This window comes from Hermetia illucens, chromosome 2, assembly GCF_905115235.1.
Source record: "Hermetia illucens chromosome 2, iHerIll2.2.curated.20191125, whole genome shotgun sequence".
Lineage (NCBI taxonomy): Eukaryota > Metazoa > Arthropoda > Insecta > Diptera > Stratiomyidae > Hermetia > Hermetia illucens.
In genome coordinates this window covers 7499150-7512767 of record NC_051850.1, presented here as the reverse complement: position 1 = coordinate 7512767, position 13618 = coordinate 7499150, and the positions used below count along the sequence as shown (strand labels likewise).

Sequence of the window (13618 nt, the reverse complement as noted above, 5' to 3'; positions counted from 1 at the left end):
TGTAATCAACCTGAGAATATCGATGAGCATTGGGGTTTCATCAAAAATGCTCTTTTCTAGGATGTTTCACAGGTCGTCGGCCACGTCCCGAAGCATAAGATCTGGCTGACTGCGGAATCATGGAGGCGAATCGATGAACGGAAAAAGTTGGAAGCTCTATTGACCGCTGCGAACGATGGCGGGCGTGATGAGCTTGAACTCGGATATCGAAAGAAACCCCGCGAAGTTCAGCGTATATACGCTGTTTAAAGAAAGTATTTGCTATTGCGCTAGGAAGCGGAACATGCCGCAGAAAGCAATGATTTCAGGAGGGTATGATTCCCGGATCGCGGAGGACCTTGTATGTCTCTTTCGATGTTCTTGATGAAGAGCCATATCACAACTGGTGAAATTCCTCCTCATGTGGATGAAATGGCTAATTACCGTAACATGCGGATACGGATAAGTGTTCCTCCAAGCAGAATAGAAATCATTTCAGCCATCAATGCACTCAAACGAAGTAAAGCCACTGAGCTTGATAGTCTCCTCGCGGAGTTATTTATCGCTGCATCTGCAGTTACTGTAGATCAACTGCTTCTACTCGTACGGAAATCTTGGGAATCCGAGACTTTTCCCATAGAGTGGAAGAAGGGGATGATCGTTAAGATTCCAAAAACGGGCACACGTTTTAAATACGATAATTGGAGTATCTGCGTGCTCTCTGCCGCCGCAAAAATAATAGCTAGAATGCTGCTGGAACGCATTAAGGAACATCTCGAAAGTTTGATTGACAGAGAGCAGGCTGGCTTCCGCTCCGGATCCTCCTGGATTGACCACATCAACACCCTATCGAATCATTTTGAAGCAGTCCAGTCCGATTCACCTGCTCTCTCCAGAATTCTTTCGATAGTGTGAATAGGGAGTGTAATCGACGTGCTCCACGTAGGAGAGGCATTCCGGAGAAACTAATAGCTATTATTAGAGCGACATATGATGGCGCAAAATATCACGTACTGCACCGAGGTGTAAAATTTCAGAGGAGTTTGACTTCCAAAGCGAAATCTGCCAGGGTTGCATCTTGTCACTGATATTATTTCTACTTGTCAGCGGTGACTCGAAGCGAGCGCAAAGTTGGCCACATTGCCTCCTTTAGGGTACTGTAATCCTATAGCGTACCGTTACGGCCTTGAATGAAGTGCTCTAAGACACTTCAAGGCCCTGATCCAATTGGATTGTTACGCCAACGATTATTATTATCGGTGAAGTCCTCACGCTACTTTATCTGGAGGACGTCGAGGCGTTCAATGAACGATGACTTCTTTCCTCACAAACCTCGACTACACTAATGAACTGTTTATTCTCTCACCGGATTATGGACTTTGCCCAAATGGTCCTGAATTTTGAAAGAGAGGCAGGTAATATTGAACTAAAAATAACCACCAATAAAACCAAGGTTTTCAGTCTGACGGGTCATCGTACTCTCTCTATCTACACCAATGGAGAGAGAATCAAATACGTCGATAGGCTCTGCCCTTATAGACTTTTCCGCCTGGATCATTCCAAATGAATTAAACGGCTCCCCACTGCAACCTATCGAATCGGATTTTATCCACAACCGGACGTTCATGATATTGCTCATAAATGTTGTTATTATATAGGGTACGGAATCGTCCATCATCTTTTAGGGGGCTAAAAACTCTTCTCTAGAAGGCGGCTAAGAGTTCACAATTTTTCTTGTACCAAGAAAAACAGGAGGACTGACAACATCCTTGTCTTGTACAGTAAGAGCTTGACCCCAAACGGAGACGTTTCGAGCGAAATATTCTTTGTAAGCAGAAATAGGCTCTGTTAGTTACCAACAACGGTGCGGAGATTTGATCGTCGTAGCTTCATCGGTTATAATTGTTGACCCTAAATAAGAAAAAGGAGGTCTCAAAGTTGTGGTCTCCTATTTTTATTGTTTTAATTTGACCAGTGCCATTTGCTGCTGTTGCTTCTTCGGTTTTTAGTGCTGCCACCATGTACTTCGTCTTTTCTTCATTAATATGCAGTCCAAGATCCCACGACAATATCTATAATATATCTATAAATCCATATGATCTTTAGGTAACCCTCGCATTCAAAAGGGACGTTAACTTGAAGAAAATGGATAATACGAATTTCGTGTGCTAATAAAGCATTGCTTTGTGGCGAAAAAAATACTGTTGAAGCCACGGCTTGACTTGATAAACATTTGATAAATTTACTAAGTTTAAACGAGACTAAATGAACACCGGGGACGATGCATATAGTGGACGTCCCAAAGAGGTTCAAACGACGAAAATAGTAAAAAGTCCACAAAATAATTTCGGATGAGTGAAGGGATCGAGATAGCTGAGGCTCGGAAGGTATTAAAGGCACATGTTGGACATATCGTGCATGAAGGTTTGGGTGTGTGAAAGGTCAGTTCAAAGTGGGTGCCGCGCGAACTCTTCCTTCATAAAAAAAATCCGAATTTTTGCATCGATATATGATAATGGCTGAAACATGTCTAAATTTTTTCACAACAGAATCAACAAGTCGGAAAACTCTTCAGGTATGAAAGGTTTTGTTTGTTTCTTGTGTGAGTATATTTGAGTGCAGAACTATCCCATTTGGAGGGTTCTAGCCAATTTCTTTCCAAAAATATAGTAATATAGTATTATTAACTTAATTTGAGCAGATATCGATATGGAGAATATTTTGAAGCCTGGACACCGTATAGAGGCAACTTCATGACTTTTTTTCCGACTTTTCGGTTGGGTAATTTCTGAGAAATTAAAGAAGTAATCACTTTCGACCCCTCGCACTCCCCGCCTTTCCAAAGAATGTTAAAAATATGACCGGCATCGCAAAGTACTAATCGAGGCATTTCATTTAATGAACATGACTATATTCGGTGAAAAAAAAAAATGCATGTATGAGGAGCACCCCCCCCCCCCCTCCTTAATCTCATCGTACAAAGGTGTAACTAATTTTCCACCTTCTCACCAAGTTTCCTGTCAATCGGTATAGCTGTGACAGACAGACAGACATTGAACCGATTTTAATAAGGTTTTGGTTTGCAAGCAAAATCTTAAAAAGGTCGTCATTTGAATGGACTGCACGTTGTGAACCGCCTTTAAAGCGTACAAAGACGCAACAGTCGGCCGGCAAAGCGATGCGCATGGAATAATGTTCATCGACTACCTTGAGAAGGGAAAAACCATCAACAGCGATGATTACATGGCGTTATTGGAGCGTTTTAAGGATGAAATCGGAGAAAAACGGCACCATTTGAAGAAAAAGAAAGTGAAGTTTCATCAAGACAATGCACCGTGCCACAAATCAATGAAAACGGTTACAAAATTGCATGAATTGGGCTTCGAGTTGCCCCCGCAACCACCGCACTCTCTAGATCTGACTTTCTCCTGTTCTCAGACTTCAAGAGAATGCTCGCTGGGAAGAAATTTAGCACCAATGAAGAAGTAATCGCCGAAATCGAGGCGAAAGACAAATCGTACTATAAAAATGGTATCGAAAAACTGTATAACCGTTATAATCGTATATTGCCATCGAAGGGAACTATTTTGAATAATAAAATCAAATTTGTTCAAACAATTTTTCTTCCTACGTTAGCCTACGAACTTTTCAACCCAATTGTTACCAGACACTGTCCGTAGAGCGTCGGTTGCAGCTGAAGCATTTGTTAAGATATCGTAAAAATGAAGTTTAATAGTGGAAGAGCTAGTTGTCGTTCTGCCAAGAAATTTGACATGGTTGATATATGGAATCAGCTGATTTTCACCCTAATATTGAGTCCTTCCTTTTCATGACAAATCTTATGCTATCTGTGCTCGACTTGTCGATGTTAATGGGAAGGGCTAATCTGTTGCACAGGCTAAAAAATTGATTGGCATTCAATAGGAGGTTTCTGACTGACAATCCTCTGGTCTTAGCAGACGAAATGATGAGAAAGTCGTCAGTTTGGCCGTTGCCGACTTTCAGTGTGCACTCATTCAGAAAGTTTAGAACGACGAAATTTCTGAAGACATAACATGAGATTCAAAACAATGTTTCAGCTGGTTCAGCTCAACCTTATCGTAGGCATTTTGGATGTCAAAAGAAATGGCTGATACATGCAATTTTTCGTGTTTTTCGCGAGATATATGTAACAGAAGTTCATTTAGTCATGTACTTTTCACTTTGGGAAAAATATGTGTGACAACAATTTAAATTGTAGTCATGGCAATTCGCCAGGATATCAAAATTGAGGGCGAATATTTTCTTAGGATGCTAGATAACAGATAAGTCGAATGTTAGTAACGAGATAATATCAAATTAGCAAAGTATTCACATACCTTTTTGGAATATTCCGGGAGATATAGAAGGGGCGAAGGTGCTCCGTTAGAGCCGAGTTCTTGAGTTAGAAGAGAACGGAAATCTCGATATCCAAGTGGACATATACTGAGTAACAATATTGAATTATGCTGAATAAAGACGATTATACACTATTACTTCAATCGTAATTTTCAGCTGAAAAAAACCTCATTTACTGTTAATCGTAAGGATCACTTACGGTTCCTTACATCCCTATTATATTTTGTTGATCAGAGTACGAAAAAATGTAATAGATTTTTTGCAAAAAAATTGTCCTTAGATCTAACAGAATTATTGTGAGAATGAAAGTATATTGTAACTTATCACCATACAATTATGCTTTCTTGAACGATTTGCTCATCGCAATTTATATACATATTTTACTCCGGTTATTAACAGGGAAACATTCCTATATCATTTTTCATAGAATTATCGATGATATAACGTCTCAATTCAAAGTTACTATTTCATGTGTTTCCACAATTTTTACAATTATCTTATTGGCTGACATTCACTAAAGGGATTGCGGTATCGTTTCTTTGAAGTAGGGGCCAGAGTTTATTATTATCAAAGTGGATATTTAAGGTATACTGAAACGTTTGCTCTATTTTCTTTTCGCCCTAAAGTAAAATGATATCCGAAAACACCACTTTGATTCAACTTCTTCGAGTCCTTTCAACAGACAGTTTCATCCCTCGTCGAACTCAAGTTTAACCGCAAATATCGCTGATGTTTATTTCTTTCTTTTGACTTGTCTCTGTTTCGTACTTGTGGCTGCCCTCTTTGCTGGCTGTTGCTTTTTCGTTGCAGGTTGTGGTTTCTTGTTCAATCTTCGTGAAGCTCGTCGGTTCTATATAATGAGAAGATTATGGATTAGTGTAAATTAAAGATTAATTTTGGGGTCCACCTTATTTAGGCTGGCTTCGGCAGAGTCACTACTGGAATCTGAATCCTCGGGAAACAGCCGCTCTTCTGTGTGATTGCTACCATCGTCGAGAATTTCAATGCTTTTATCGTTGGATAACGTTGGAAGAGCTGAAGTGAGATAAATAAAAGTTGAATTCGTAGTTTAATATTTATTATGCTTATGAATTGCAAATCAGATAAAAAAAAATTAATTCAAAAACCAAATATTAAACTATAAGTTACTGAGTCGCTAAGTTACCCCAAAATTAACGTTGATGATTATTTAGCGAATAAAAGGGACCACTTTAAAGTTGTAAGGTGACAGATATTCTATACATTGAGCTGGCGTTTAAGTATACTTTATGCGACTTATAGTAAACTGCGATTAAACAAAATTTGTGGGCCAATAACTTTAAATTTCGAATCTTCTTTCTACAGAAACGTTGACAATCATTCGGATAGGGTCTCATATGACGACACTTATCATCGTAAACGATTAATAATTGGTTTCTAGCATGTGCAAATACTCCACAGTATCGGAGGTTTTTTCGCCTATTTCAAAAACAATTGCGGCAATATAAATTGGGTCTAAAGAAAGTGAAATAATGAGACTCTCGAAAATACTCCTCCTCTTGCATGGCTGAGATTTTGTATTCTGGTAATGCAAGTGGTCCGGGGGCCTGTTTCTGGCCGAATCTTAACTGCTAGATTTCGATCCAGGTCAGGAAGCCCCACACGATTGCATTGATATTCATAAGCAGAGATTTCTGATATAGAAAAAAACGGATCTTTCTGCCAGCAACTACACGTAATTTAGAAGAGGCTTCCTAAAGGTGACATTGCGATCATGATTGATGATCTGGCGGGCTCTCATAATACCTCGCTCGAACATAAGTTGAGGAGGCAAGGTTTTGTTGACCATAACAACATTGCTGAAAGGTTTGAAGATTTCTAAAATGTCAGCTAGGTCAGTTTAATTTCGACTGACGCTCCACGAACATCTATTCAGTTCAGCCACATCGCGATAAACAATAGATAGTATAGCAATAGAAGTTTTCTTCTGTGTATGCATTACAAAAGAGATTGTGGGAACTATCATTTGACGGTTGCGCATCTTCGCGTGTATATCGTTACTGCATCTGCGCACAGGGTACAAAGCGCCCTTCCCCCAAAATTCATTATAATCTATTCGTGGTCAACAGATCCACCCAGCAATGGAAACATTTTTTTACTGCACAGCCGGCACAAGCTCTAGACAATCCGTCTGATTGAAGAGTACTGGATCGTGATCAAAAATGTCTTTATTTCGAGCGAGATTGCCGAGAAGAAATCAAGGTCCAGGATAAAAATTACGTGTGCCTTTTTCATTGAAATTTCTATTCCGGGACACCAAGAATGGGATCTATTCCAACAACAACAACATCAAGCTGTCCGGCACCAATATTCTCTGTTAGGTTATATAAAACTAGCACATGGAAAGTGTTCGCCACTATCATTCGAAGGTCCCAAACAATGCTGCGCAGAATAGTGGAGAAAGAATGCAAGCTCCTCGAAAAATTATACTGAATTGAAGCACATTATTGCTAGGAACTGTCCGAGTTAGCAGTTAAATGTGATTCAAGCGCTATACCCCACATAGGGGCTTAAGGGACTAGGCTACTGTAGCTCCCTAATAAATAAGCGTATATCGGGTTTTTTTTTTGGGTGGGAAAACGAAGTAATTTAAAATTCTGAGTCTTAATTATACATATAATAATTTGTTTTCAGCTATACACCTTTTCTATGACGAAGAAGTTACGTTGAATCAGTAGAATATCATGCTATGATCACATTCGCGATCGATATGCAGTCAGTCCTGGGGGTTTAACGTGAGTACCTATCATGGAGACTTAATCCCACGGTCTTCTTAAGACACGGATTGATTTTGTGACCACAATCAGAGCCCCGCCGAAGCATGCTACGACGGTACCAGACTATACCAAGTGCATGACTCGACATTCATACTGGTGGATGCAAGACCTACCTAAATCTCTACCGAACTAAGGAGTGCGGCACCCGTGTTGAAATGCAACACCATGAGGCCCGAAGGTCTCTGTTCGTTTGAACGTAACCACAACCCCCTTGAAGCAACCACAACCCCCCATGGGGACCAACCGCAAACAACCGAGGTGTACTCACATACAACAGGAATTCTCCCGAAGTATGTGTGTCCAGGGGCTATCCCGGTTCCCATGGTACCAGTATACCCCTGCTAAGGTTTTGGCACCAATTGCCACTTTAGATGAGTCCCCGTGCAGACTCGGGTCTGATCGCCCTGATTAGGCCTTTGGAGCATTCGCCAACTGCATCACGGCCGGCAAACCAAAGTGAGTACAGCGTCTCCCGGTGCCACCACTATGGAGGTTCTCCTCGGTTACTTAGTTTTGGTTTGGCCGACAGGGTTGCCGCCCCGTCTTCCTCACCGCCACCTCTGAGCACCACGCGATCCATATGCAGGTGCGACTCAAGGACCAACTAATATAACATTGGCTTGATACACTGGATGATGATTTGCGAACCTCTAGACTTCACTCGCACCGAGCCTATAACCGAAAAAAGTGATACCCCGATCTGAACGAACCGACTTAAAAAAAATTACGAGAGGTGAATCTTCAATGTTATGGTCATGTTGTCCGCACTGACAAGAACACACTTGCTGAGATTTGCCTAAGCCTTAGTCGATGGGAAAAGACCAAAAGGACGACCAAAACAACATAGGCTCGATACAAAATGACTTAATTCGTATCAAGCATATGACCGAGAACAGTTGCGAATTCGATCTAGACGAGCCGACCTTGTTACCAAAGGGACAAAAACTGAAAAAGAAGAAGACATGCTGGTAGATGAGTAGTTTGTTTTTCTCACAGAAACCCTTAAAGGTAAATTTGAAAATGGTTAATAGAAGAAATTCCTCATCATTGTCCAGATTTTTTCTGATCATCCGTTTAACTACTTGAAATAGGGATGTATTACCATGAAGGATTTCTTCCCCCGCGAAATCGTTTGATTTTCGTTTCAATATAATTCGCGCCCATGACGTGTTTGTGGATTAATATAAGGAAGGCAACAACATCTAGTAACCACTTCGGTTATGCTGCTCCAAGGGCAGAAGTGAACAAAACTGCTGCTGCTTGCTTTTCTTAAAAAGAGGGGTCCATGAACCAAATATGTGCGAGACAATTTCTCTTCAATTATTCTGGTCCGTCATCAAGTCAATAGCAGACTCAAAGGTCGCTCAATTCCCAACAAAAATTAGTTCAGCTAACCGTGACGCATGGGAGAAAGCGATATCTAGTAACTACTTCGGTTTCGCTGCTCCCCCAGAGCAGAGGTGAGGTAGCGTCTAATGAGTTTGCTCTGCCCTAGAAGAAACCGTAGTCCCAGTACTTTTTTGCCATATGAGATCTACGACCGATGTAATGATTTCGCGACAAAACATAAAATTTGCTACATGGAATCTTGAATAAAAGCAGTCTCCGGAAGTAATTCTGAAAATTTTCACTAATATCGTAAATGACATAATCCTTATTGGGGGTTTTAGTCAAGATCCCACATGGCTCAGAGCTGAGTATCGTTGTTTTAAAAATGGTGGTTCCCATGGAGAGTTAATAGTTAATAAAGTCAAAATTTACCACTTGTGGTTTAATTGAGATGAATTCACAATAAATTTAAATCAATCAAAATAATCTATGGTAGAAAAAGAAGACGAAGCAGACCCTGCCTAAGATGGAGCGATGGCGTAGGTCAGGACACCAGACAGCTTTCAGGGATGTCGAATTGGTGGACCTCGGCGCGAAACCGGGATATCTGGAGTTCCTTATTAAGGCAGGCCTAGACCGGATACCAGTTGTTGCGCCGTTGATGATGATGAATCAAAATAATCATGACTTACTTGATTAAAAAATAAAATCCGTCAAAAATCACGGTGTAGGAGATGAAATCTTTTGTTTTCTCCTTCATTTTTTTAATGAGTCACGAAATCATTCTTTCTGGCCATATATTAAAAATGACGCGAAAAAATGGAACCCTGCTATTTTGGCGCCGATGATTCTACTTATGAAATCGAAGCTTCTTAATTACATACGGACAAACAATTTTAATGAATAGAATTAGGGGATCTCCCTTAAGAGATATGGGACACCGGCTATTCTCTTTTTGTATCCGTTTCCCACTTTGACGCATTGTTGGTCAGGACGTTGGGATATTGTGGGTGTCATTGATGGATAACGGTTATTCAAAACTGCGACTACCACTCAAAATAACTTATCCTTCTGTTCGTTGATAAAAAAAACTCACTCTGGTACAGCACCGGGGTCGATTATTGATAGAAGTAGACAACAAATTACTTTAAAAAAGATGTTCAATATGCCACCAAAAGTACAAACCGCTAAGCATAGAATTTATTACTAGAGTAAATCCACCCCCACGGAAGAGGAATTACAGTTCAAGGATATCGACTAAAGGGAGTATTGGCCATAGATTTTTTTAAATCTCTTTAGATGCAATAAGTAAATAAATAACGGTCAAACCCCCTCCAACTTCCCACGCTATTGGCTACCAAGGAGTACGAATAAGCTAGTAATTACCTGTCATATCAATCGTTTTGTCCACAGTAGGTTCCTCTTTAATAACTTTCCCCCAGGCATTTCCTCGTACGACATAATCAGAATGAACCTTCTTCACATGACTGCGAAATGGATCTATATCATCGAAGAAACCATTACAAGCTTGGCAGACTATGACACACTTCCCATCCGCCGATATCAAAACAGTCGCACACTCTGCTTCCTGGTCGATGCCTACAGAATCTTGTGGGGCACTCTTAATTTCATCCTCTTTTAAAAGTTCATCCAGAACCTCTTCCTCCGATTCGATTTCTGATTTAAGGTCATCGGGAAGTTCTTCTTCAGACTCGAGTTCTGATTTGAGTTCATCCGGAAGTTCCTCCTCCGATTCTAGTTCTGGTTTTACTTCATCCAAAATTTCTTCCTCCGATTTGATCTCTGGTTCCGGCTTAGGGAAAGGTACTAAATCCATTTTTAAGGTTTTGTATAGTACACAGAACGATCCACCGGCATGAAATCCCGCTTCTCAATCAAACAACAAGCGTCAACTGTTGTTTTACTTGACATGTATCTGCAAGGCACAACTTAGCCACAAACAATTCAATTTCATCCAATGGCTGGGCTGTGCAAACTGCATTACCAATCAAAGAAGTTCACTTCTTCGTATTAGATATTTCCGTAGCTAGGAGGGCTTTTTATTTCTGGACACAAGGCCGATTACTTGCTTGTTAATTCTCTCCAAATTCTTAATGTCCACTACTAATGGGAGGATCAATGCGCACCCCAAGATTTTGAGGCTTGGGTTAGAAAATGACGAATTCAAACAATCCACAATGATCATCTTGAGCCGTATGCCGAATATAGCATTGATGACCATGACCGAAACAGATTTTTAATTTCGCCGTGGGCGGACATCAAGCGAAGGATCCGAATATTTCTTATCTAATCATCAATCATAGTGTTCCAGGGAAGCCGTTTAATTTCCTCTATAGAATCAGAGTTTCAGTTTCTCCTGGTTGTCATCCCGTAAAACTTCGCCAAGTTTCTCCATAACTTTGTCGGCTAATTCCCCCTTCTCATGTCACCAATACTTTCACTTTCCAGTTTTCCCAACCTTGTTCCCATTCACTTCCCCAAAAATTCTTCCTTTCTACTGTTATCACATCCCCATAAGGTTTATAATTGAGTATTGGCCCATCTCAAGTCGTGCTTTGAAAGTGACCTTTGAAGCATTTACAAGATGGCATCAATTCCCATTTTATCTGATCGTTCGGTGCAAGCTATGGATCAGTCTTTTTAATGTTCTTGCCGCCTTTTCTCGTGCTGCATATTTGGCTCAAAACTCAAATTTACCTTCGCATCAATTACCTTTCCGCTTTAACTGCCAATCACTCGGACGCCGGAGAAGAAATTGCAACTTCACTTTTTCAGAAAAAAGAAATTCTACAACAACCAATTTGTCCACGAGATTCCGGTGCTTCATGGTTCATTAAATCCTATCTCCTCATGCACGGCTGCCCCCAACATGGTGTCCTAAACGGCAGATGTGATAATTTCGATGTTCTCAAGGACACTGTGATAAGTAGATAGGTATTAATGGTCGCTCCGAGCAGCCCACTTAGCGCCGTGGTGCGCCGCTTTGACGCCACAAACTCCGAAGGCCATGACCGCTGTTAGGAAAGCAACGAGGTAGAGTTCAGCCGGCTCAGATCTTTAGAGCCAGCCCGTAACATTCATGAAGGAAAGCAGCTCTTCCACCCTGTAGCTAGAAATCTCTCTAGTCCCCGAAGAATGGGTTACCTAGTTAGAGCTGGACAATCGCAAGGAAGTGCCTGAAGGTTTTCTCTTCTTCTCCGCAGCTTCGGCAATGCGAATTGTAGAGTATGCAGTCTGGCGGCATGGTCCCCTATAGGCCAGTGACCCGTGCAAACCGCCGTAGCCTTGAATGCATTTGCAGGGAGTCTGGCACGGGGGTTCTCGTGATCGGGCTTTATTATAAGCGGGCCAAATTCTCCTTGACTTGGCACAGGAGGCGAACCCTCGCCGTCTGAGGTCCGCGGCTACTAAGTAGTGCAAGTAGATCCCGTCCTTGACAGTCCCCAGCGGGACACCGACTGTACCTGCTGAAGGACTGCGAAGAGCACAAGCGCACCTGGCCAATCCGTCAGCTCATTCCCCTCTATGTTCCTATGTCTGGGAACCTAGAAATGGGTCACCTTCAGCGTGGTAACCAGACTGTACAGTGCGTTTCTGGACTGCCCCGCCAGTCTGAAGGATATCGTCGCGGAGTGCAAGGACTTATTGGCCGCTTAGTTGTCGATCAGAATGGTTAAATTACGCTTGGGGCCTGGATCATGCCCCAGCCATCAACGGGCTTCCACTATCGCCCGTGCTTCGGTTTGGAATACACTGGCGAAACCTGGGAGACTTGGATACACTGTGTATATTCGAGAAAAACCCCGCACCGACCATATACCACGTTTGGTCCCGAAGAATACTGTGTCATAGCTTTGCAACACGCCATCGGTCTTCCATTCTGCTCTCGTGCAACGTCTGCTACCTCGCACACTTTCAATCGACGATCATCCAGTATCGCTTTGTGGATCTCATTTGGTCGACCACTGCGATGCTCGTCTTGGCAGCTCGTACGGCCTCGTTTAAACTCTGCTGCCCAATGTTCCACTGTTGTAAATGAAAGAGCGGACTCATTCAGAGTAGAATCCACTTCAGCTTTTATGCACTGAGGCCTTTCAAATAAAATTGATCATCCTCTTATATGCTTATCATTCAGACAAACTCTAAACGAAGATAATCTTTGGAATGCAGAGTGAATCCTACCTACTAGTAACTTGTCCTACACCGTTTACGGAACAGGCGTGAGAAAGGGAAGCCAGAGGCGTGAACAGAACTGACTTGATGTCAGTTCGAGTGATCGAATCTATGCAAACCGAATACTGAAAACCAGTGAAGGTGTTAAGTGGCAAACAAACGAATGCTTTGTGGAATGAGAAACACCTTTCATGGATGAGGACACGGGAACTGCTGTACCCCCAAGTACTGCCTTTCTCAGATAAATCAATCACAAGGAGATCGAGTCTCTGGTGGTACAGTGTGGGGGAAACCTCGTCACACGCGGAGCCTGGCATACGCTTCTAAAAGTTTTCCATTCGACATAAGACTATCAAGTTTACCTCAAAAAACATAAAGATTGGTCAAATTAACTTACAGCATGACAAAGCCTCCATCCATCTGCTGGCAGCAAGGCTGACAAAACTTCAGAACTGCCCCTACATGCAAGGGAATGGGTTCTATTTAATAGAATCTGGATCAGTAAAGAGGGCTAGGTTCTTTTACGATGAAGCAACCATAAGACCGAGAGCTTGTGCCCTGATGTCAGGACAGTTAAATGGAATTATGCCGAGACAGTTCTGCTTTCAGGACGAGATTCCTTTAGAGCGTACTGTAAGGAACTGGAAAGCGTGAGAGAGACTTCAAGGCTGTGCAGAGTCCTTAAAAGGGAGGAGTCGGCCAAGTTGAGCTCTCTTAGAAAACCCAATGGTACTTTCACGAGCTCCTGGAAGTACAGAACGAGTGAGAGAAGTGGTACGGGGAAAGTTGACGATTCTTGCAACCCATTCAATACACAAGTGCTGCAAGGTGAACTTGAACACTGCGAAAGCAATTGTTATTTATGAAAAGGTAAGAGCCGACATACTGTTCTTTCAATACTTCAAAGCACCTGGCATGGATGG

At 41.9% G+C, this 13618-nt stretch overlaps 1 protein-coding gene across 1 annotated transcript; it reads right to left on the bottom strand.

Annotated features, from left to right (window-relative positions):
- Positions 1 to 4621: 4621 nt before the first annotated feature.
- On the bottom strand, positions 4622 to 10396 carry LOC119647808. The gene is made up of 3 exons (XM_038049023.1): positions 9888 to 10396; positions 5264 to 5391; positions 4622 to 5206 (listed from the first exon to the last, which is right to left on the bottom strand). The coding sequence occupies exons 1-3, from the start codon at positions 10336 to 10338 to the stop codon at positions 5090 to 5092; spliced, it is 696 nt and encodes a 231-aa protein (XP_037904951.1). The 5' UTR covers positions 10339 to 10396; the 3' UTR covers positions 4622 to 5089.
- Positions 10397 to 13618: the final 3222 nt, after the last annotated feature.